At 42.1% G+C, this 24177-nt stretch overlaps 1 protein-coding gene across 2 annotated transcripts in view; it reads right to left on the minus strand.

The window, feature by feature from the left end:
- Positions 1-24177, minus strand: part of COL19A1 (collagen type XIX alpha 1 chain) — a 363734-nt gene that overhangs the window by 104562 nt on the left and 234995 nt on the right. For both annotated transcript variants that reach the window (XM_067011389.1, XM_067011388.1), the window contains exon 17: positions 9317-9370. In XM_067011389.1, the coding sequence (XP_066867490.1) occupies positions 9317-9370 (54 nt within the window). The remainder of the gene's footprint in view (positions 1-9316; positions 9371-24177) is intronic.

Below are 24177 nucleotides of genomic sequence, written 5' to 3' on the forward strand. Positions count from 1 at the left end.
TAATAATGTCTCACTGCTGCTTCTCATTGGGAGGAAAAAAAGAGAAGTAATTAGGGGGTGGAACCCAAGTGCTGGTTTTCACATTCTCCACCTGAGACCCCAGCTGCCTCACATGCATGTCTACGGATTCTGTGGCCACACAAGGTGACACTGGAATGTTAGTAATGTTGGCAACAGCTGTTTTTGTCTGGGACCATGGCCCCAGTGGGGGACAGGTGGCAATAAAAATGATTAACTGGCCATGCCTCCATTTTATAGGTCTTAGGTATCTTTATTTTTAACTCTGAGGAAGTCATCTTATTTTTATTATGAATAAAATTACTATTCCCATTGACACAGATAAATGGTTAGGTTCTTTTCCTCCAAAGATATCAGTACAGTACATGGCCTTTATCCGTTAATAGACCAAAGAGACTAAAGTTCTTTGCTGAAAGGAAAACTGAGAAACAGAAAACCCTGATCAATTCAAGGCTTGGAGATGGATGTTTATGAACTGGATTCCCACTGAGACAGGATGGCCCTCAAAATGCATATAGTCACACAGAGTATTTTAGCAAGACGTCAAATGTTTTAATTGGACATTTTTGTCATCCACTTTATTGAGCAGTCCAAAATGCGTCTTGGGGACTGAGTTCCCTTAGGGGTGGGCCCTGCTAACATTAACTTTGCACCGTGGGTCCTCAGGGCCTAGGAAATAAGGCTGGAGATGAAGGCGGAAAAGCTGAGGATCGTGATGGATAACAGGGCACAGATGCGGGAAGGCATTAGTTCCATGGCGTTTCCAGAGCATAGACTTTCACAGTTATAACTGCTCATCTCAACCTGCAGCCTATCAGAAAGGAAGCCTCAGGTGTAGCTGTGGGGAAGAGAGAACGACTTGTATGTGATGAGATTCTCCATCTCCAAGGAAAAACATGGTGTCCCCTGGATTCAGGCTGGGCTGAAGTGAAATGGGCAACTGTCAAAGCTTTGTTTCCTTGTTTTCTCAGCAAACAAGTCTGTTCCCTGTCCATGCAAAGACTAAAAACGATATGCTACAATGATGTTGCCTTTAGAATTATCCTTAGGAATAATAATTTCATCACATCAAAATAAAAATCTAACTGCCTGAGACAAAAACACAGCCAAAGACCTAGAAAAGGGAGATGTGACCAGTTGATTATTTTCCCTGCCACTTATTCTCCGCCCCTCCCGCTCCCCGATTCCACGCTCATAAGGCTAAGCCACTCAGCTCCAAAGCCTCCCCTGGCACTGTTCTTCTCCTAGCTCCTTTCTGTTTACTGAATCCAGCAACCTCCCTCCCACCTCAGGCCCTTTGCACTTCCTGATCTTTCTGGTTGGAAAGTTCTGGCTCTGGGTCTCACACGGCTGGCTCCTTCTCAAGTAATGTCACCTAGATGCTCAGAGATGCCACCTGGACCACCTTAACTAGGGCAACAACTCTTCCTTCCAAACCACTCTCGCACTACCCAGTTTATTCCCCTGCAGCACTGCATATTAAGCTGAAATTGTTTTGTCTACCTATGGAACTGCCTCTTCACCATCGGTCCCTCACCCCACACACACACACGATAGAGTGTAAGTTACTGAAGGTAGAGACCTTAGCTTGAATTTGTGTGTTTTTTTTTTTTTTATAAACCACCGTATACTCAAGGTCTGTAATAGTCATTAACTCATGCTAGGTGATCGAGGTAAGTATGTGTTGGATAAATGAATTCAATCTCACATGCTAAATTCACTCTTTTAACTATGTACCCTGCTCTGTAACCATAACCTTCAGGACTGAGCAATGACTCATGCGTTAAAGGTGAAAGAAGTTCTACACTGAAATTGAAATGAAAATGGAAACCACACGGTTGTATATGTTTTCAATCTTATGGTTGCTTTAGAAAAGAAGCGTAAATTCCACCAGAGTCGGCTCCCACAAAAACTCACGCTGTAGAGTTTTATCAGCGTGTTACAATAAGTCAGCATTTTGGAGACAGCTGAGGGCTTTCACTTCTAGAGGGCATCAAGTTGACGTTGAAAATGACTGTGGATGAGCTAGTATTTGTATTCAAAATACAGGATAAGCATAAGATGCAACAAAATCCTGAAAATAAACTTTGAAAGTCATGTCGATTTATAACTTAGCCTCAAACACTGAACAATCTCCAGACCCTGGACAGCCTCCCCAGGGCTGAAGTGTCATTTCTTCTCCTAGAGCTTTTCCGCTGGAAACAGTAGAGGGAGCTCCTGTTCCACGTTACAAATTATGTGAATTTCTGTGACACATGTGAGCCACTGCTCAATTCTCTTACTGCAATAATGAAACAATGCACAAAAACAATGCCAGAGGAAAAAAAAGAAAGGAAATCAAGGGCCCTGCCTGCAACAGAAAGGAATAATGACACATTTTCCAATTAATGTGGTTTTTAATAAACACGTTTACAGGGATGATGAATGAGAAGTGAAGCAAGTGTCAAAGGGGTGGGCTAAGACATGCCGCCTTTAATGGCTCATTAGTTAAACTCTTCTGTTCTGCCTCATTGCCAGCTGCTCTGCTCTCCCTTCTAAAGAAATGAAAACCTGGAATACTCTGAAATAAACTAAGTCATTTCAAGTCTCGAGACTCTCGAAGCCTCATCATCCCAACACGAGGCCACTATTTTTCCATTCCTTTATGCTACTCAGATAATTGGAAGGCTTGAAAGACAAAGAAATTTTTACTGGAGAGTGAGTGAGAGAATGAAGGTGGGTTTAGCGGTCCATTCCTGGGTCTCAAGTCTACAACCCCTGCTTATACTTGTGTGATCCTGGGCAAGTTACTCGATGCTTCTAAGCATCCTTTACCCCATTATAAAATGAGCAGCATTTCTACTTCTCATGATAGTTTGAGGATTACATATGCGCTGGCACTGGAGCACCTAACACAGAGCTAGTGCTGTAATCATCTCCCCCGGTCCATTTCTCTCCCTTTGGAATATGTTTCTGCAGGAGTTAATGCTATTTCCTTCCCCAGGGAGAGGCTTAATGCTCTCCTACTTCCTCTCTAAAAACTGCTCTCAATCATAATCCTAGGGGCTTCCCTGGTGGCGCAGTGGGTAAGAATCCGCCTGCCAATGCAGGGGACACAGGTTTGAGCTCTGGTCCGGGAAGACCCCACATGCCGTGGAGCAACTAAGCCCGTGCGCCGCAACTACAGAGCCTGCGCTCTAGAGGCCAAGAGCCACAACTACTGAGCCCGTGAGCCACAACTGCTGAGCCTGCGTGCCTAAAGCCCGTGCTCTGCAACAAGAGAAGCCACTGCAGTGAGAAGCCCATGCACCACAACGAAGAGTAGCCCCTGCTCACCGCAACTAGAGAAAGCCTGCGTGCAGCAACGAAGACCCAATGCAGCAAAAAATAAATAAATAAACAAATAATTTAAAAAATAATAATCTTAGTGTATTTGCAGGTATCATCCGTCCAAGACATTGCTACTTAATGGTTTCCCTCCAGTGAAGAATACTCATTCAAAACAAGATGACAGAAGTTACTTGGGGGGATTGGGAGCTTTTCCCTTTGAATAGGTAAGATCAGCTCTGCTTATTAACAGGAAACTGGACAAATACTTTATAAAAAGTGCGTTCATCATGGCGGGTTGTGACCAGCTCTGTGAACCGGTGAGTTGCCCCTCAATTACCAGCATCTCAATAAGGATAATTTTATGTATGCAGATTACATGTGTCTAGGTTTCAACTAAACCTTCCTCAAAGAGAGGAAAAATTGCTCTTAAGTATGGGAAGCTAAATTGGAGTAATATATATGACGTTGATGAAACAGTAATTCATAAAGAAAATCTAATAACATTAGTTCAAAGATCGACTTTTAGTAAATATTCCTTCATTAGATTCCTTCCCCTAGAGAATGTACTCTCTCAGGGTGAAAAAGATCGTCCCTCCACACACACACGAAGTTGAGGGAAATTATTCTTTGTAAACAACTAATCTTTTTGGTACAAATGTTTCTTAAGAAAGTGAGAAAATACAAATTTGGCTTCAGAACAATCACAAATAGAATGGTTGGCTAAAATGTTTTAATTATTTGAGTTGCTTCAGGCCATTAGAGATTTCTTTCTTTTATTTTTATTTTTTTTAATTTTTTTTTTTGCGATACGCGGGCCTCTCACTGTTGTGGCCTCTCCCGCTGCGGAGCACAGGCTCCGGACGCGCAGGCTCAGCGGCCACGGCTCACGGGCCCAGCCGCTCCGCGGCATGTGGGATCCTCCCGGACCGGGGCACGAACCCGCGTCTCCTGCATCGGCAGGCGGACTCTCAACCGCTGCGCCACCAGGGAAGCCCTCTTCTATTTTTAAAAAATCTTCATTGACACTCCCCAGAATAACAACACTACACCTTTGATGTAGGGAACATCTCCAAAGCCCCGGAGGGGAGAACATTTTCTTGAAGAAACTGAGCAAAGTATGCTGTTATCAAAGGATCCACGCCTCCTAAAAACTCCTATTCCTTGGTTCTTTTCAGACAATCCCACCGGTCAGAGTAAATCAATAAAAAAAATTTTCCCTTAACTTTTCTGAAGCCTAATTGCTCAAACGTATATAGGAAAATTATATACTATACTATTCACTCATTTGAGGGACATCATGTATTATTTGATTATTGCTTGATAAGAGAGAAAATTAGTATGTTTTTATAGCTCACGTTGTCATAAGACATTTTACCACACGCTTTAGGAATCTCAGACGCCAGCCAGTGGGGTGAGTCAGACACTACCTCCCAATCTCAGTCGGAAGGATCTTGGTGCCTACCAACCCTTCCTTCTTTCTCTTGTTACCTTCCTTCCTGTTGTGAAGGGGGGAGGGCTCATCTCACATAAGGTACAAAGTGGAAGAAGACAAATAAATGAGAAACAACAACATTCTGATCTAAAAATGCCCACAAGTAAAGGGGGACGTCTCTTAAGCTCTGTGTCAGTTGTAATAAAATACAAATGACTAGTAAATACTATGATAGCTGCAATGGGTCTTACTCTCCCTCAGCAATCCAGCTACTGTGCCACTAGAGAGACCTGCCAGGAAATCTGGCCCCGGGACTCTCCACTCCGAGCTCTTCACAGATTGTCCTGGCTTCTCGGCACATGTGGAGCTCAGAGCAGTTGGTGCCAGGACGCTGCCCGGGCTGGACCCGACCTGTCAGTGCTGCGGTCAGAGCTGCCTGGCCGCCGCCTGCCCCACTGCCCGGGGCTCAGCACTCGTGCTTTTTGTTCAGGCTGCTTTCCTCTGTCAGCAGCTCCTAGCTTGCTCTCTCTGCTTCCCCTCTATTTGCTTTACTGGACAGACCTTCTCAACTTTTATAGAAACAGCTTTATTGAGGTATAAGTGAGACACAAAGAACTGCACGTATTTAATGTGTACTATGTGATGAGTTTGGACAGATGCAAACACCTGTGATCTCATCACCACAACCAAGGTAACTGACATACCCAGCACCTCCCAGACTTTCCTTGGGTCCCTTAGTGTGTGCGTATGTGTGGTAAGAACACCTAACATGAAATCTACCCTCTTAACAGGTTTTGAAATGCACAATACTGCATGGCTACCTATAGGCACTATGTCGTAGCGCAGATCTCTGGGATGTAATCATCCTGCCTAACTGAAACTTTATACCTGTTGAGTAACACTCCCCAGTACTCCCGCCCCTATATGTTCTCTGCTTCCGTAAGTCTGACCATTTCAGAAATCTCAAAAAGCGGAGCCACGCAGTCTTTGGCTGTCGGTGAACTGGCTTCTTTCACTCAGCATAGCGTCCTCCGGGCTCATCTATGTGTCATGATGAGCAGGAATTCCTCCTTGTTTTTAAGGCTCAACCTTCAGGCTTCAGTTGTCAATTCCAGAAGAAAACCACCCCGACATGATCTTTTCTAAGTTTTCTTCCTCTGTTCACATTTTCTGTGAGTTAAACTTAAATACTTGAAGGGCAAGGACCACATTGTATTCATTTGTGCAAGCCTAGCTCCCAACAGTGTCAGGCACATAGTAGGCCTTAAATAAATGTTTAATAGTTTGTGAAACTATTAAATGATGTGAATTAGGAGCAGGTTGATTTTTGTATAAGCTCATTTTCTTAAAATGTTAGTTAATATGATCTTTTTTTTTTTTTTTTTTTTTTTTTTTTTTTTTTTTTTTGCGGTACGCGGGCCTCTCACTGTTGTGGCCTCTCCCGTTGCGGAGCACAGGCTCCGGACGCACAGGCTCAGCGGCCATGGCTCACGGGCTTAGTTGCTCCGCGGCATGTGGGATCTTCCCGGACCAGGGCACGAACCCGTGTCTCCTGCATCCGCAGGCGGATTCTCAACCACTGCGCCACCAGGGAAGCCCAGTTAATATGATCTTGAAAGGACTGATCTTGAAGAACTCTGTTCATTTCTCACCATTTGGGAAATAACAGTCCTCTTGTTAAAGTACATTATGTTTAGGGAAATTAAACATGAAGGTGGCATAGAAGAATGTGGGGAGACAGGTATTTCACCTTTCTTTTCAATGCTTCCCTTAACGAATTCCTGTAAGAATGACAAGGTGCTTCACAGGACTTTTTGCAGTATGGTGGTATGCATGTCATCTATTATGTGAATAACTTCAAAAAATACAAAAGCTGATGAAAAATGTACCCCAAGAAAGAGTTTTGATAATACTTGTATCAGACAAAAGATATTTAATTCACTAGAGGAGTCATCCCAGAATCAAAAAGACAAAGAGTTTCCATAAACCACAATTCTTATACAAAAAGGAGCTGATGATATAGTCTAATAATTCTTTTTAAACAAGAGCTGACCTATGAATAAAAACCTTTTCTTTTTTGCATAGAATTTCGCCCCTTTTTTTGGTAGTCTAAGAAATTGGTATTTTATTATATTACAAAAGATAATAAACCACTTTTCTTTTAAATACCGTGTACTCAGGATTTAATGAACACTGTGTATCAGACCCATAGTTGAGTTTAAATTCTAAATCTAATACTTGAAATAATATAAGTACCTCCCTCTCCCTGACTGCTTAAAATCAAAACCTGTGGAATTGAATATTATAAACTCTTTCATATGGTCGCATATTTCTTAATCTTCTAAATTCTTCAGTAAACTCATTTGATCTATAGCTGAGGACTCATGCCAGGATGTGGTGTAATCCTCTTCTCTCCTAGACATTTGGCAAGCCTGTCATAAAGGCCTTCATCATTCAAATTCCTCCTCTGAGACAACAATTATCTTGTCTTGAAAGCAGCATCATGCATTTAGAAAACTATAGGAAAGTCTAATCTTGCCTGTTAGCTTGTACCAGCTTTTCTTGTTTCTAGCACGAGACAATTACTGAAAATCCTACAATGAGTTCTCTCTTTTGCCAGAAAATTTGGGATAAAAATCAACAGAGCTGATTCCTTTAAAGACTGGATTCCAGGATGCCCAATATATGCCATATTCCCCCCCAGCTGTTTCATAACCAGTATCAACTGACACCAGTATATTGCTAGGAGAACAATTTACTTGAACAGCTAAATGGATGAAATGAAATCATTGACAGAGTAGCAATCCTGTTCACCTTTGGCATGTGGCCACACCCTAAGTAACTCCTAAGGAGCTCAGTCTAGAGCCCTCTAGTGGTGGTGCAGGTGGTTCTAAGCCTTTAAAAAGTCACTTATTTTCCCGTCTTCATTTTCTCAACTATGAAATGTATTCATTTGTTGACTCATTCACTAAATAATTAATAATTACATGCCACATGCCAGAAACTTTGCTAGACAATGATGATAAAATAGAGGTTCAAAAAATATTCACAGGGCAGTGGTCAGAAAGACAAGGAAAACAGGAGTCACAAAACAATGTGCTCTGTCTGCAGGAGGCATAAGCTCATAGGATTGCGGAGGATGACACCTCTCGTGCTGTGCTGAGAGCACAGGCAAGTGCTTCGTGAGAGACCTGGGGTCTGAGCTGAGTCCTGCAGGTGGGGAAGCTCACCTGGGCCTTGGGGAGAACATCCGCAACGTGCGGCATTTTGAGATCGTAAAGGATGATGACACTACACGTTGCAAAAGAAGAAAGGGCACAGAGGAGGACAGACAAAGATAGGAAAAGGACAAACTCTGAAGGGACCAGAATGGTTGTAGAAGATATGGAATCCATCTGGAAGGAAAGGGAAGTTATTAAAGAGTTTTCAACCAAAGAGCTACGTGATCACAGTTATGATTTAGAAATATTACCCCACTTGTAGAAGTAGAGGCAGCTGGGAGAAGGCTATGAAAATACAGATACAAATTGACAAGGGCCTAAATAAGGCAGTGGTATGAGCTAATGGGAAGTAGAAGTGACATGATTTAGGAACTATTTGGATGTGGAGGATGAGACAGAGAAAAAAAAAATCTAGGGTCATTTTTAGAGTTTAGTTTTGGACAGGCTATATTTGTAGTACGTAAGAGACCTCCAAGTGGAGGTACTGAGCAGGCCGTGGAGTGTAGGAGCCTGGAACTCAGGAGGAATGTCTGGGTGGAAATAGAAGACTGGGATTCTTTAAACCATACAACATATAAATAAGAGAAGGAGGAAGAGCTTTATGGAAGGAGACAAAAAGGATGGCCTCAAAGGTAGGAGAAAACAATCAGCGTCAATGAACCAAGAGAATAGAGAGTTCCAAGGATGGAACAGTCAACAGCGTCAGTTCCTATATGGCAGTGAAATAAGGTGAAGCCGGAAAGGGACTCAGGGAATCTCGTGACTCAGAGATATTGTGATCATAGAGAATGCAGGGCCAGCGGAGTAGCTTGGACATAAACCAGACTCTAGTGGGTTGAACAGTTAGCAGAACCACAAGAAATCGCACACTTCCTCTAGAAGCTTGGGATAAAGAAGGAGATCAGCTAATTGGCTACACGATCTTTATGGCTCTCTTTAGCAACAATATTCTATGAAATTCTACTAGCAAAAGAGCTGTGTCAAGAAAAGTAGGCATGCTTCCCCAGATGTCTGACTGACCACCAGCCTGGATGTTAAGAAATTGAGGAGATGGGGCTCAGGTGGGTTCAGCACAGGATTTGCTGACCTGGGACTTGGCTTGGGGCGCCCATGCAGGCAGTACACTTGCTCCTGTCCAGCAATGAAGTGGGCAGGAGGGGCAGCCGGCCACCAGCCTCCCTGATCTCTTGGCTGGTGGTGGTGGGAGGTGTAGGGGAGCACAGCCATGTTAAACAGTGGAAAGATGGAAATTGTTATCTACAGGGGATTCAGATAACCCTTAGATGGACACACAGCAATACAGAGGAACTGATGAAATACCCTGCTGTCTACTCACAGGTGGTCCTGGAGGCCCTGGTTTTCCTGGAGGTCCTGGTTTTCCTCGTCTTCCCTAGAAACCAAAGAGAAACAGACAACAGCTACCGTGATTCCATTTTATTTTAAGATGAGACAATATTAAATGGCAATTTTAAAGACTAAAAATTAACTAAAAGTTAAAAAACAATTCCAGGTCCACATGACCTTTAAAGACCTGTGAAGTCAAAAAGCTATGAGACAACTTTTAACAGCCAAGATGAGAAAAACAGTGCCCGGAGTGAATAAACTGTGACTCTTATTAGCAGCCCTTTAAAGGCTGTCTACTTTGGTACTCTAGCAAAGTAATATAAAGTATCTGAAAGATGGGCTAAGATGGGCATTTAAGCTGATAATTCAGTGGGTTCAGGTGCAATAATAAATGCATTTATCATCTTAAATTCGTATTTCTCAAAGAGTGATCTGAATTCCAATTTTTTTTTTTCTCCGCGGGCCTCTCACTGCTGTGGCCTCTCCCGTTGCGGAGCACAGGCTCCGGACGCACAGGCTCAGCGGCCACGGCTCACGGGCCCAGCCGCTCCGCGGCACGTGGGATCCTCCCGGACCGGGGCACGAACCCGTGCCCCCTGCATCCGCAGGCGGACTCTCAACCACTACGCCACCAGGGAAGCCCTGAATTCCAACTTTATAGGAGTTTCCTGAGAGTGCTATCAGGTATTAGAAATACATGTTTCTGGGCTCCATCCTGTACTTGCTGGTTTAGAATCTCTGGGGAAGGGATCCATGAATCTGCATTTAAAAACCCCCTTCAGGGCTTCCCTGGTGGCGCAGTGGTTGACAGACCGCCTGCCGATGCAGGGGACGCGGGTTCGTGCCCCGGTCCGGGAAGATCCCACATGCCGCGAAGCGGCTGGGCCCGTGAGCCATGGCCGCTGAGCCTGTGCGTCCGGAGCCTGTGCTCCGCAACGCGAGAGGCCACAACAGTGAGAGGCCCGTGTACCGGAAAAAAATAAAAAATAAAAATAAAATAAAAATAAAAAATAAAAACCCCTTCAGGTAATACTCATACTCACTAACGTTTGAAAAGCACTTCCGTAAGCCATATTATAATTATATATGTTGTGAAAAGCACATTAACTAGCTCTTTTCTTCCCTTTGGATGATTAAGCTGTTTTATAAGTGAAATACAATGTTCACTCCTTGCTTATTAATCTTCATTATTGTAAGTGAATGTTAACTCCCCAAGTTCACAACTTGCTAAATTCCAATTGCAAGAGCCAGAATGACACTGTGTAACTATATCATTTAAAAAACACTTACTTATTATACATTTATTTTCTTCATTATTTTTTTCCCTTTATCATAGAAGGAAGCAAGCCTAGGTATGGATAGCACACATTTTGAATGAGAAGCATTTCTGAGCAGGTTTTCTAATTCTATTTCATTGTTACTAATAACTTTATTTTATTACCATATTGGTAGTATGTTAATACATATTAAGGCTTGTTGTTACTTAAAAGGTAAAAGTATTAGGCTGATCTTTCAACTCTTTTTGGGGAGAATGGTAAGCATAAACACGGAAAGGCCCATTTCACTGACGGATTTTCTTGCTCTGAAAGAGTCAGGCAACATTCGCTTGACTTTCTGGTCTTCATCTAGTCTTGGGGTGGGGTAGGAAATGCAATAGCCACTGAAGCAGCAGAGTAAGGTTTGGAAGGTAGGTAAACAAATGCGACACTGTGATTGGGTGGGAAATGCTTCCATTAGTTGCTGAAGGCAAGTTAAGTACCTACTGTCAAGGACTCCACATAAAAATAGCAGCTGTATTCATAAAAAATCCTGGCTAACAACTACAGAACAGATTTTTTTTAAATTTCATCAAAACCAGAAATATAATTACTAGTATTTTCATGTACCTTCTGTTTTAGAGATCTGAACCTTGGAATTCCTTTGGGGGGTTGCAAGATTGGAATGAATATATAATTTAATATTCTGTATACTAAATAAAAGTTACACACATGGACATAATTTTCTTGTTTTGCAGTTTACACATTCTGAAAATCAATATATTGGGCCTTTTAGTAAATGCAAGTCAATCAGCCTCTGAGGATTAATCAATGATAAAACGTTTACTTGGAAAGTGGAAGCACCGTAATTTACTCATTTACAAGAGCACAAAGAAACAAAATCAGTGACGTTGGAGTAGGTGATTGGTTCTTTCTTTTAGGTTGAGGTAAGTTAAAACCATAGGATAAACTTTGTGTGCAGTCTCCTTTCCTTAAAGGAGACATATATATTGATTTGGGCAGGAAGTGGAGAAAATGAGGTTATTGATCAACGTTTATCACAGAGTTAATGTTTAAGATAAACCAAGTCTCAGATATTGTAACATAACATTGTCATGTCATGTCATGATTCAGTATGGTATGGGCAGGCTTCCAAGTTCTTGCACATCTCTGCTGATTTACATCATCATTCAAAGCCTTGCGACTGTCAAGAGTGTACCGACGTGTCTCTGCAAGAGCACAGGGGAACGCTGATTGTCTTTACGCCTCCTTGCTAACAGTTGACCTGCAGGTAAGATGTTTTTGAAGATCGTCAAATTATTGGAACATACTGTACACAGATAACTTCAGCCAGCACGTATTTTCAGTGCAAATGTGGTTTCTAGCCTTGAATTTCTAGTAACATCCTGAAGCAGATTTGAATACTTTTTTCTCTTTCAGCTTTATTGAGATATAATTGGCATGTAACATTGTGTAAGTTTCATGTGTACAAGTGATGCCTTCATACACTTATATGTTAGGAATAAAGTTAGTGAATACCTCCATCAGCCTACATAATGACCATTTGTGTGTGTGTGTGTTGAGAACATTTAAACCCTACTCTCTCAGCAACTTTCAAGTATAAACACAATACTGTTAACTATAGTCACCATGCTGTACATTAGATCCCCAAATGTAATCATCTTCTAACTGGAAGTCTGTGTACTTTGACCGGCATCTCCTCGTCTCCCCCTTCCTCGGCTTTTGGCAGCCAACATTGTCTCTGCTTCGATGAATTAGGCTTTTTTCGATTCCATCCTCTGGGGCTGGGGCTGTGCCTGGGAGGGCCAGAAAATACCCTCCTGACGTCGACAGAGGGACTGTTTTTGTGTGTTTGTTTCCACTTCTGTCTCCTCTTATTTCAGGCCCTTCATTCTAGACCCACTGTAAAGTGCGACAACAAGTGGGCACTCGGATGTGGGTTGGGATGAAAATCCCAGCAAGTAACAGATAAATGCTGAGCTGGGTGCGGCCATCCTGGCTAGGATGCCTGGTCCCAGGTGGCCATTTGTTCGGAAGCAACTCTGATCAGTTGGAGTTTGGCTGAATCTCCAAATGGATGGTTTCAGCAGCATTACAACTGGGCTAATCCAATACTCTTCTGAAAATTGAAGTATGAAGCATAAAATGCAGATTTACCACATCAGGTTGCCCTGGAAACCTCAAAGCGCTCATCACGTACGTTTCCTGTTTGGCAACAGTTGTAAAGGTTATCAGACAGCAATTTAGGTATTTGTCGGATGATTTCAGCCCAGTGGTGCTCTAACCCGGTCACACATCAGCATCCTTGGGAGACCTGGCTGAAACACATTGCTCTCCCCACTTCCAGAGTTTCTGACTAAGCAGGTCCAGAGTGGGACCAGAGAACTCACATTTATAACAAGTTCCCAGCAGTAGTGATGCTACTGGCCTTGAGACCACACTGTGAGAACTCCTGTTCTAAACCTCAACCTGTTATTTCATATTTCAAGGCAGGCAATCTTGTATAGCCCTTAATCTTGTAAACCAAAAGAGCTGGGTTGGCTTGGTGACTGTGTGGAACTTTAAGAATAAAAACCCCATTGTCAACTTCAGGACCACCTGGATTGGAATTCCAGCCTTTTCTTTTATGGAAGGTTCTTGTGTCAAGATGTCCTTGCTGTAAAACTGGTACTTACACATTGAAGCCTGTTTGTTAAGAATTTAACAAGAGATCATGTGTAAAATTCCTACCCCGCACACACCCATTAGGATGGCTAGTTTCAAGAAACAAAATAAGCGTTGGGGAGGATCTGGAGAAACTGGAATGCTTGCGCACTGCTGGCGAGATTGTAAAATGGAGCGACTGCTATGGAAAACACTGCGCAGATTTTTAAAATAATGAAAAGCAGAGTGACCATGTGATCCAGAAATCCCATTTCTGGGTCTATAGGCAAAGGAATTGAAAACAGGGTCGTGAAGAGATATCTGCATGCCTGTGTTCATAAGCAGCACTATTCAGAATAGCCAAGAGGTAGAACCAATCCAAACGTCCATTAACAGATGAGTAGATCAACAAAATGTGGTACATACAATGGAATATTATTCAGTTTTGAAAAGGAAGGACATTCTGTTACATGCTACAAAATGGATAAACCTTGATGACATCATGCTAATGAAATAGGCACAGTGAAATAAGTCAGGAGAAGACAAATACCATATGATTTCACTTATATGAGGTACTTAGAGTAGCCAGATTTATAGAAACAGAAGGTAGAATGCTGGTGGCCAGAGGGTAGAGGAAGTTATTTAATGGGAACAGAGTTTTAGTTTTACAAGATGAAAAAGTTCTGGAGATCTTTTCACAACAATGCGACTATGCTTAACACTAATGAACTGTACACTTGAAAATGGTTAAGATGGTAAATTTTATGCTACGTGTTTTTCTCCACAATTAAAAACAACAACAATAACACTCCTTCTATAATATCTGACACAGTGGGAATAATAAATGTTAGTTCCTTTTCTCCCTGCCCTTCTACCATCCTTTGTCCAATTATCCATTTTTTTCCATTTAAAAATGTTGATAACATATCAAGAAAACCTTCTAAAATCTGTGCTGTGCATCAGTTAAAAAACGTATCCATCAACCTTACATAGGGGATTTTTTATCTAAAACAACAATCAAGGTGCCCATTAAGAGTAGAAATAGAAAAAGTAAATTGTAGATTATTCATACAGTGGAATACTATATAACAATGCAAATGAATGGAATACAACTATACGCAACAATATGGTTAAACTGTGTAAACACAACGTTGATCAATTTATATAAGGAATAAAAGCAGGCAATACTAAGCTAAGCTGTTAGAAGTTGCAACAGGTCACCGACGTGGGTGTGGGGAGCGACCGAGAGCATCAGACTAAGATGCTGATGTTCTGTTTCTTGAACTGTGTGCAGGTTACGAGCGCGTTCTTGATTTGCGAAAAATCAACAAGTGGTCTCCTTAGGATACATACATTTTTCTGAATGTTTGTTATACTCCAATAAAAATTTTTTAAAAAATGAAACCAGGAGATTTCCACAATGGAATGATTTGATTTGAATTATCAAATGACTTCATCCATCTGCATTTGCTGTGTACAAGACCACAGAGGGTCAATACTGTCAGGAAGGAAAAAAAAAAACAACAAAAACACCAAGGCCTATTTAAATAAATGACATTTACAAATTTTCAACAGTAAAAATAACCTGATGCTTCCAGGATGACTTGCAGTGTAAGAGCACGTGTATCTTAAATTAGCCACTCGATTTATAAACACTTGACCATCCAGGAGCATTAAGAAGGGAAGAATGCAAATAATGGACGACTGGCACTTATGTGACAGATGGTTTTTGTTGTTCATGAGGAGGAGGAGGAGGAGGAGAAGTTACAGTAGTAATCGTACTGAAATAAAGGGTGGTGTGCAGACCCCAAGCCCACAGAGGAGACACGTGTGTAAGCCATCTCTCTAAATTGCCAGGTCTTCCAGTGCAGCTGGCTCCTCTCCAGAATTCCCCTGTTCTCATGTGTGTATTTAGCACAGTCTTAGCCATCAACTCCGCCTGAACAAGGCACCAAGGAAATGTCGAGGAAGAGGAGACAGGGCCTTGACTCGCACCCACAACTGTGGGGTAGGTGTTAATTACACAGGAAAACATTACAGACCATCTGGGAGGTTTAGTTTTCTTTTTTTACATTGTGAACGGAAATAAGATTAATGACTGATGTAAAAAGTTAGCACATTTTGAAATCAACGCTACGTGAAAAACTGGGAACGGAATACTTGCATGAGGCATGCACAGCGTCTTAAGTGAATTTTATTTCTTCACATCTTTAAAAATACATCTAAGACAGCAATGAGGCTAGTCGTGATGGTCTCCTTATTTCAGGGCTCTTGTAAGGACACGGGAAGACGATGTCATTCAGCACGAACAAAGAATCTGAAATAGGTTTAGAGCTAAGGAAAGCTGAATCCATATTGTGACGCCATTCCCGATACTGCTTTTCTCATGTAGGCTGGGATCTTAAAATTTCTAAATCACGTCGCAGTTTCCCCATCTCTCTGTTCCCTTCCTTTTTTCCCCTCTGGATGGACTCTACCAGTAACGAATGTGGCTTTTCAAAACAAGTTAGAAATGTGACAATATTAACTAAACCCTCTCAGCTGTAACTGAATAAATGATAATCTGAATAAATGATAACATTTCATCGAAACACTGGACTGGGGCAAATGGTCTGGTCTGTGGTCAGCCCCGTCTACAGTCACCGTTGAGCGTCCCTGCGAAGTTATCATGGTGGCACCAATTGGGTCATGAAGATAAGTGCAGTTAGGCTCTGACCTCTTAAGTCCCTTCTGACTGGATGAACCCCAAATCAACTTTTCCTTGTGTGCCCCAAGCTGTGCATGTACCAAGAAACATAAAAGTCTATGACAAATGATTATTAAAATGGCTACCATTGATCAAATGCTCGCCATGGGCCAAGCACTGAGTGCTAAGCATGGACTTACACTATTTCATTTAATCTGCTCAAAACTACTGTGGGCGAGTGATACCGTTCCCATTTTACAGAGAACGGAAGATTAAACATCGAGCTCCAAATCACTCTGCTCTTAACTGGTGGGGCTAAAATTTAACCCCAAGTGTGTCTGATCTTAAAACCCATAATCCTCAGGACTAAGGTTTCCTTGGTGGGGGGGCACATCCTGGTCATTCACGATTTCAGTTACTTTGCTGCTCTAATTGCTCAGTTTCTCTTGTTTTCTCACCACCAAGCCAGATTTTTATTTTTTATTTTATTTTATTTATTTTTTATTTTTTTGCGGTACGCGGGCCTCTCACTGTTGTGGCCTCTCCCGTTGCCGGAGCACAGGCTCCGGACGCGCAGGCGCAGCGGCCACGGCTCACGGGCCCAGACGCTACGCGGCACGTGGGATCTTCCCGGACCGGGGCACGAACCCGCGTCCCCTGCATCGGCAGGCGGACTCTCAACCACTGCGCCACCAGGGAAGCCCCAAGCCAGATTTTTAAATGTCCCATCGTCTGAAGACTTTGCCCTTGGGAATTCAGGTCTTCCTAGTTCTCACCTGCTCCCCTGATGGCTGCTTGGCTTTGCCTTGTGCCGGCAGGACAGCCACAACCTTCCACGTAGACTGGACTCGCGACCGTCTTGCCAAACCACCAACTCTCTCTGTCCCAGTTGCGGGCCCCGTTTTCTATGCCCGCCATTGCCGATCTCAGCCAATGCACTTGCTTCATCTCGGCTCATGGGTGGGGCACGGTGGGGCATGGCTTCGCTGCTTCCTGACCATCTGTGATACATTTTAACATCTTTGTGCGGCAGTGAGAGGGTGGATGCTCCCTCCGTATTTGGAAGCTCGCAGGGGGAGGCTTGCAGGCTGGAAGAGGAGAATCGGGCTCGGACTCGGCCTTCCTTGTCCGAGAACTATGCCCATGCCCTGGGGTCCCCATCTCCAAGCACGCATAAGGCCTCAAGCATCTTTCGTTTTTATTAAGGAAACTGTTACATTTTTAGGCTTAAGAGAGTAGATGAAATCAACACGTAGAGGGACAAATAATGCACATAAACTGCTAGTGTCTTATTTAAAAGAAATGCTAACACGAAAACAACGTGATGAGGTTCCTCAACAAATTTCAGACGGGTCAGAGCTTGAGGCAGTGTATAAGAAGGAATTCAGCCTTACCAGTCAACACTGGAACAAAGAGATCATCAATGACATTTTATATCTTGATTTCAATGAAGGTAAATTTATAGAAGTGCATTTTCAGTATTTTTGAGTCACGCACTTTAACGTATGAAATGTACCCTCAAGGGGTGGAATTTCAGAACTGCAGTTTCAGTGAGAAGGGCTGAATTGAGTAGCACCAAATAAATACATAGGAATACATTTTGCAGCTATTCAGTAACTGCCCATAAACAAAGAGAATTCCCAAGGATCCGTAAGATGCAAGCATGAAGGTCACCCGATTTTGATACAGAAGAATTTTCAGTGCATAATTCTCAATCCATCAACTTAAAATTTAATGGATTAAATTGCATTTGGATATTTAAATGCCAACTTCAAACCCTATCAAAAAATGAGTAAATTTATTCAGCAGAAATGTACTGTGTGCGTTTTACATACTGTTCTAGGGGAAAATATATGAATGACTAAGGCCTGGGTCTTGCTTTCAGGGTAGAAGAGGAGGGACAGCTATTCACGACAGCTATTTGGAGAGTGCTGCTCATTTGGCTGTAGGTAAACTCAGAAGTTCCGGGGAGGGAAGGTGAGAATTAAGTTGCCTCCCAAAGCTTTCAGCCTTTGGGGTGCTAGACCCTGAAGAGTCCCCTCAAACAGGGACAGCTTCCCTGGACACTCGTGCCCCCATACAGATGTGTGTCCTCTTTGGTCCTTTTGTCCTCTGATACTTATTGCCAACCTTTCAAGCAACTGGGCTTGGAAGGCATTTCCCAGCCTGCCACTCCTGTGCTTTCATGATGGACTTAAGTATTGGAATTCTGTATTGCTGACCTTCAAAAACGGAATGCTTGTGGACATGCCACTATATAAATACTGGGTATGTTTTTTCTTGACTTGAATACTCTTTTCATTTCCTTAAACCTGACACCCAAGGTCACTTGCTAGTGTGACTGGGTAAGAGGAACTCTGAGTCTGACCTCTTTCAGCTGCTTTCCCACAGTCTCTTTCTCCTTCAGCTCCAACCTTTTCCCAGAATAAGGTTAGGGTGTCTTGGGAAAGCTGGTACCTCAGTTGGCCCTGCCAACCCCAGCTGTGGGTCATTTGCTGGATTCTTTTTATGTTCTCCTTTGACTTCTCAGTCCCCTTTAGAGAAGTATCCTTCAGGCAGAAACCCCAGCTACATCTTATCCCGAGCGCCCTGCTACACAGTATGTATATCCATCCATCCCTATACAGACGTCCATAAAGCCTAACCAACACCTACTCACAGGACTGACCTTCCTACGTACTTGCCCCAGGCCCCAGTGAGTGACTGTCCTTGTCAAAGGGGTGGTGAGGGGCCTGTGCCCCTCTGCTGGTTTCCCTGGTAACCGATGAGCCCACCTGACGTCAACTCCCCTATAACTTGCAATCGCTCCAGGACCTTCCTTCAGACGTGTAAGCGCCCCCATCCATGAAACCACTGATGTCTCTGTTGCTGACTCCGGGCTCTTTCTTCGGTCTTAAAGCTAGGCAAATGCAGGCCTTCTAGGCCTGCAGCCCAACAACCCACCACCTCTTCACTGTGCTTTTGTGGAACGTATTTCCCATTCTCAGCTGGCATGTGCCCAGATTCCTTCATTAATTCATTCAACAAACATTTAATGAGGCCTTACTGTGGGCCAGATCCTTCTCTGTGCTCTGGAAATACCTTGAATCCATTCTGTCCTCATAGAGCTTATATTCTAGTGTGGACAATGATAGTAATAGATAGCACCTGGTCCTTTCTCTCTGCCAGACACCGTTCAAAGCAATTTACATCTATGTATTCATTAGATCCTCAAAGTCCTCGTAATATCTTTGAGGTAGCCCTGTTTTACAGACGAGGCAACTGAGTGATGGAGCAGCTTGCCCGAGGTCACACTTCCAGTTAAGCAGCAGAGCTGGGACTTGAACTCTGGTAACTTGGCTGTGTCACCCTGTTACAGACTGATTGCGTACCTGATAACTACATGAGTAGAGATATAAATTCTGGATAGCAACAAGAATCATAAAAAGTAAAGCAGGGTAAAGGGATACAGAGTTAGATAGGGTGGCGTGCCGTTGCAGATAGAAAAATCAGGGGAGGTCTCAGCAGACACCTGAACCAAGCGAGTCTGTGGGCCGTGCAAGGGCCGAGAGAGGGCATCCAGCGGAGGGAACAGTGAGAAAAAGCCCTGGGTGGCTGGAGAAGAGCAAGCCGTGGATGGGGCGCAGGCAGGGCAGATTAGCTGAGCCTTGAAGACCGCGGTGAGGGCTTTGTGTTTTCTTCCTTTGATTGTGTTGGGAAACCATTGGGAGTTGTCGTAAAGGGGCCACATCGTGAGGTTGACCTAAACACTTGCCTGTGCGGATGAACAGCCACTAGGGTAAATCTGCTACCAACTGATCATGTAATTCGGAGGCTCAACAGAACTGACTGTAGGTTATCTGATTTAGGTCGCTTGCGGGAACATTTCCTTCCATTTGTGCAGATAATCGGGAGTTGATTATCTGTATAGCATTTTGTGACGGTTAAGTTTATGTGGTGCCCAGATATTTGGCCAACCATTTTTCTGAATGTTTCTGTAAAGGTGGCTTTTGGATGAGATTAGCGTTTAGATGGTGGATTCTGAGCCAAAGTAGGCTGCCATCCGTAAGGTGTGTGGGTCTCACCCATCCGCCCAAGGCCTGAATGGAACAAAGACTGACCTCCCCAAGGCAGGAAGGAACTCTGCCAGCAGACGGCCTTTGGACTTGAATTGCAACTCCTCACTGGGTCTCCAGTCTGCCAGACTACTCTACAGATTTCTGGATTTACCAAGACTCTACAACTGTGTGAGCCAATTCTCTCTGTCTCTCTGTATACATGTCCTGATGCTTTCATTTCGTTTTTCTGGAGAACTCTAATACCCATTTCCATGTATAAGTACGAAGTATTTTTTACCTTCCTTTAACATCTTATGTTACTGAATATAATATCTCTTATTCTCTGACATTTACCCAGTCCATTGTTTTTGACTGAAAAAAAGGTAGAAGGAAACGAGATCTATTTCATCCTTCACTGTGAACAATGATTTTCAGATAGAGAACGCTGCATTGTTTAAGTAATCCTGTGAGACTTATATAAAGATATTAATAATTTAATGAACTTGTACTCAAGGGAAAAAAATGTTCTTGAAACATGTCAGGATGAATTTTCAAGGGAAAGACCTAATTAGCAGTGTCTGAAGTGTATGTTATCACATTTAGAAAACAAGGACTAGTCCCTGTAGACAGAATGGTGAGTTAGACTTTAAAGCTTTAACTACTCCTGTTAATATGTATGATTAATGAGCAGTCTGTCAGTTGGTTGGCCTCACTAAAGCAAAAGACCTTGCAAGGGGAAAAAAAGGATGTTTAAATTAATGTACACAGAAATATGCAAATGCAGTTTATAATCTTTTTAATATTATGATTAATTAATAACTTTAGAGTCTTTACTGCGAAAGGATGCCATAGCTTGAACATCTTTTAAAATATAGAATCACAGCTATAAAGATGTCTGAAAGTAACAGACGGCCACAGGTCCCAGTGACTTTACAAATGAGGACACTCTGGGAAGCTAATGAAAGCAAAAAAACTCTCAATGTTAGATCATGGCTGAGAAATCAAAAGCTGGGGTAAAAAGTATAAATCAAAGTAGTTATGTCATTATCTTTTCCTTACATATAATAAAGTATTTTTACCTGATGATTATTTGGCGAAAATCATATTGAAGAAACAAGAGTTAAGCCCATTTAAAGGAGAGAACATAGGAGGTGGGGTCTATTTGATGTCAAGACCTTCAGAGGCAAAGAGAAAATCCAATCATGTGTGCAAATGATTCTAAACATAAAATTATTTGGTAATAGTTGTACGTTCATTTGGATGTCTGGGTTTCTGAAGACAGAACCTTAATTTAAACCCTTCAGAAACACTGATAACTAAAACTACAAGAGCTAATGTTGAAAGCAATCAAAATTACAGATCTGTTTGGTACCAAAATGAGAAATCAACTTCCAGAAGAACATACATGAGTGGGAAATTCGGTAAACAGATAACCTCGCGTCAATGATAAGCGCTGCTGCATTTATTAAGTGCTTACTATATGAATATTGGAGATTAAAGAGAAAATTAGACACAGATCCTGCCTTTGGAGGTTTGGGGGGCTTTTAGTCTAGTATTAATTTCTCTTCTTTCCTCTCTACCAGATTTTCTCCACACAAAAAATTAAGGCTGCTTAAAGACATTCAAGAAAAGAGAACAAGAGCTCATAACTATTTTCAAGAGCTGGGGGTTGCATTAAACTTGGCCAAAACTGATATTTCTATTTTGGCAATACTTTAATTATGTGGTGTACTTGCCCATGGTCATGCTTTTTCTATGCAAAGGTTGAGGTGAATATAGATTTTTAACTCATATATTTACGACAAAATAATTGATCATTGATTAACAATAAAAACAGAATGGGAAAGTGCACTGTACTAAGAAGGGAGAGACCTGGCCACATTAGTACCGTCTCTTGTATTTATCAGCTAAGCAAACCTGAGCCAGTTATATCATCTCTCACCCTTAATCATTTATTATTATTTTTTTTAAAAAAAGGACTAAAAACATACCTGCCTAAAAACAATGGGCTGGAATATATGAGCACCTGAGAAATATTTACTTTAAGAGAAATACCGAAGTTTTAAAAGAGCTTTCCCCATAAACTTTCTTGAAGGCAGGGGGATGGCGCCTGGCATTGAGCAAGTTCTCCATCGGTGCCCACCCATCCTTCTGGACAGAAGGTTCCAAGCTTTCCCGGAGAGGTTACACTGCAAGGGGACACGGGGAAGGCGGTCCAACACATTCAGTTATAGAGCTAGTGGATAAATTACATTTTTGGCAAATACCAAGAAAAAGTACATCCCAAATACTCATTTTGAAATTTAGTACTTTGAGGTTACCCTCCTGGCCTAAACCAAAACTTTACATAGAATGTGCTGTCTGACACTAATATTTCAGCCTGGCTGACTCATGGGTAAGCTATGCCTGCAGAAATGTTTTTCAAATAGTAATAATATCCAGCCATCAGCTAGCCTGTTCTCTTCTCTGAACCCTGGTCAGAATTGGCAGGACGGCCAGTAGGGTTAGAACTGAAATTTTCAAATGTTAATAATATTTTGCCTAAAAATGTGGTATCCATAGCTCTGGCCTCAGTCTTGGAATGAAATTAATATTCTAGATTTTACAAAGGACAAACTAGGGCCCTTACTAAGAGCAAAAGCCCAGCTCCTCACCACGGCCTGCAGGGCTCTGCTACACATCTGCTGCTCTCACATTCGTCCAGCCACACAGCTTCCTGCGGCTCCTTGAACTTTCCACCTCAGGCCTTGGCACTGTCTGCTTGCCCCAGATTTCCACAGAGCTGGTCCCTCACCTCTTAGATCCTTGCTCCCAGGTCATCCTGGCAACATGGCTTTCTCTGACTTCCTCACAACACTCCCTAACCCCTTCCCCTGCTTTCTTATTCTCAGTTGCGTGTATCACCACCAACCATTCTAAGACATTTATTTTGTTACTGTCTGTCTTTGTATAAGATTGTAAGCTCCATGAGGGTAGAGGTTTTTGTCTATCGCAGGGGTTGGCCAAGTTTTCCTGTAAAGGGTAAGAGAGTAAATATTTCAGGCTGGCACAATACTCTGTTGTTGTAAAATAGTCATAGACAATATGTAAGCAAATGAGCATGGATGTGTTCCAATAAAACTTTATTTACAAAAACACATGGACCAGATTTGGCCTAAGGGCCATCGTTTGCTGAGTCCCAGTCTATTGTTTTCATTGGCTATCTCCAGTGGCTACAATAATGCCTGGCAAATCGTAGGTGCTCAAGAAGTATTTGTTCTAATTTTTGGCCTGAGCTAACAATTAAAACGGAATTAAGTATAACGCTTTGAAAAGGTACCAGGCAAATGAAGAGCCTGTACTAATGAGGAAAACAGTGTGATCTCATTCATTACTGTACTTTTAGACAAGGATCAACACCAAAACTGTGGGATTAATTATGTCTCAAAAGTTCTTTAGGATCTGGTGATGTTTTTAATTGTTATTTTTGTTAGTGTTGATGTAGAGAACACAAGACAAAAATTCCATTAGCACTTAGAAATTATTTTGCTGAAAACTTTTTAAAAATGCAGGTCTATAAAAAGAGTAACATAACAAATGATTATTTTCCCACAGCACAGAATTAACAACTGGTAGTATTTTGCAATATTTTCTTCAAGTCTTTTTTAAAATAAATAAAATGTTACAGATTAAATGGGAGTCCTTTCTTCTAGTCGTTTCCCTCACTCCTCCTGAGGTGTAACTACTCTCACGAATTGGATGTCACCCTTCTGGTTCATGTGCTCAATAAACACCCCCCCCCCCATACACATATATACACATAAATTTATATATATGAATAACTAAGTAGTGCCCAGTATTTTGAAAGTTGTAAAAATTATTTTTTGCATGTATCCTTTAACACATTTTTTTGTACTCAATATTATGTTTTTAAGATTTATCCTTGTCGGGAATGTCTGAGTGTGTGTGTGTGTGTGTGTGTGTGTGTGTGTGTGTGTGTGTAGATAACATTTCCAAATAAAAATATTTCCAAAGTAGCAAAATACAGAAGTACAAAAAACGTAATGCTATTTATTTTATTATAAGGCACTCTCCATTGCTTTTTTCAGGTTTTCTGTATTGGGGTTTAGTGTTGCTCAAGTCTTTCACCCAAGAACAGAACCAACGGCCCAAGGAATCCAGGAATTTAGCACCATTTCATTTTTCTCTTGTGGAAAACCTTTATCCTGTA

Source organism: Kogia breviceps, chromosome 13 (genome assembly GCF_026419965.1).
Source record: "Kogia breviceps isolate mKogBre1 chromosome 13, mKogBre1 haplotype 1, whole genome shotgun sequence".
In the NCBI taxonomy this organism is placed as follows: domain Eukaryota; kingdom Metazoa; phylum Chordata; class Mammalia; order Artiodactyla; family Physeteridae; genus Kogia; species Kogia breviceps.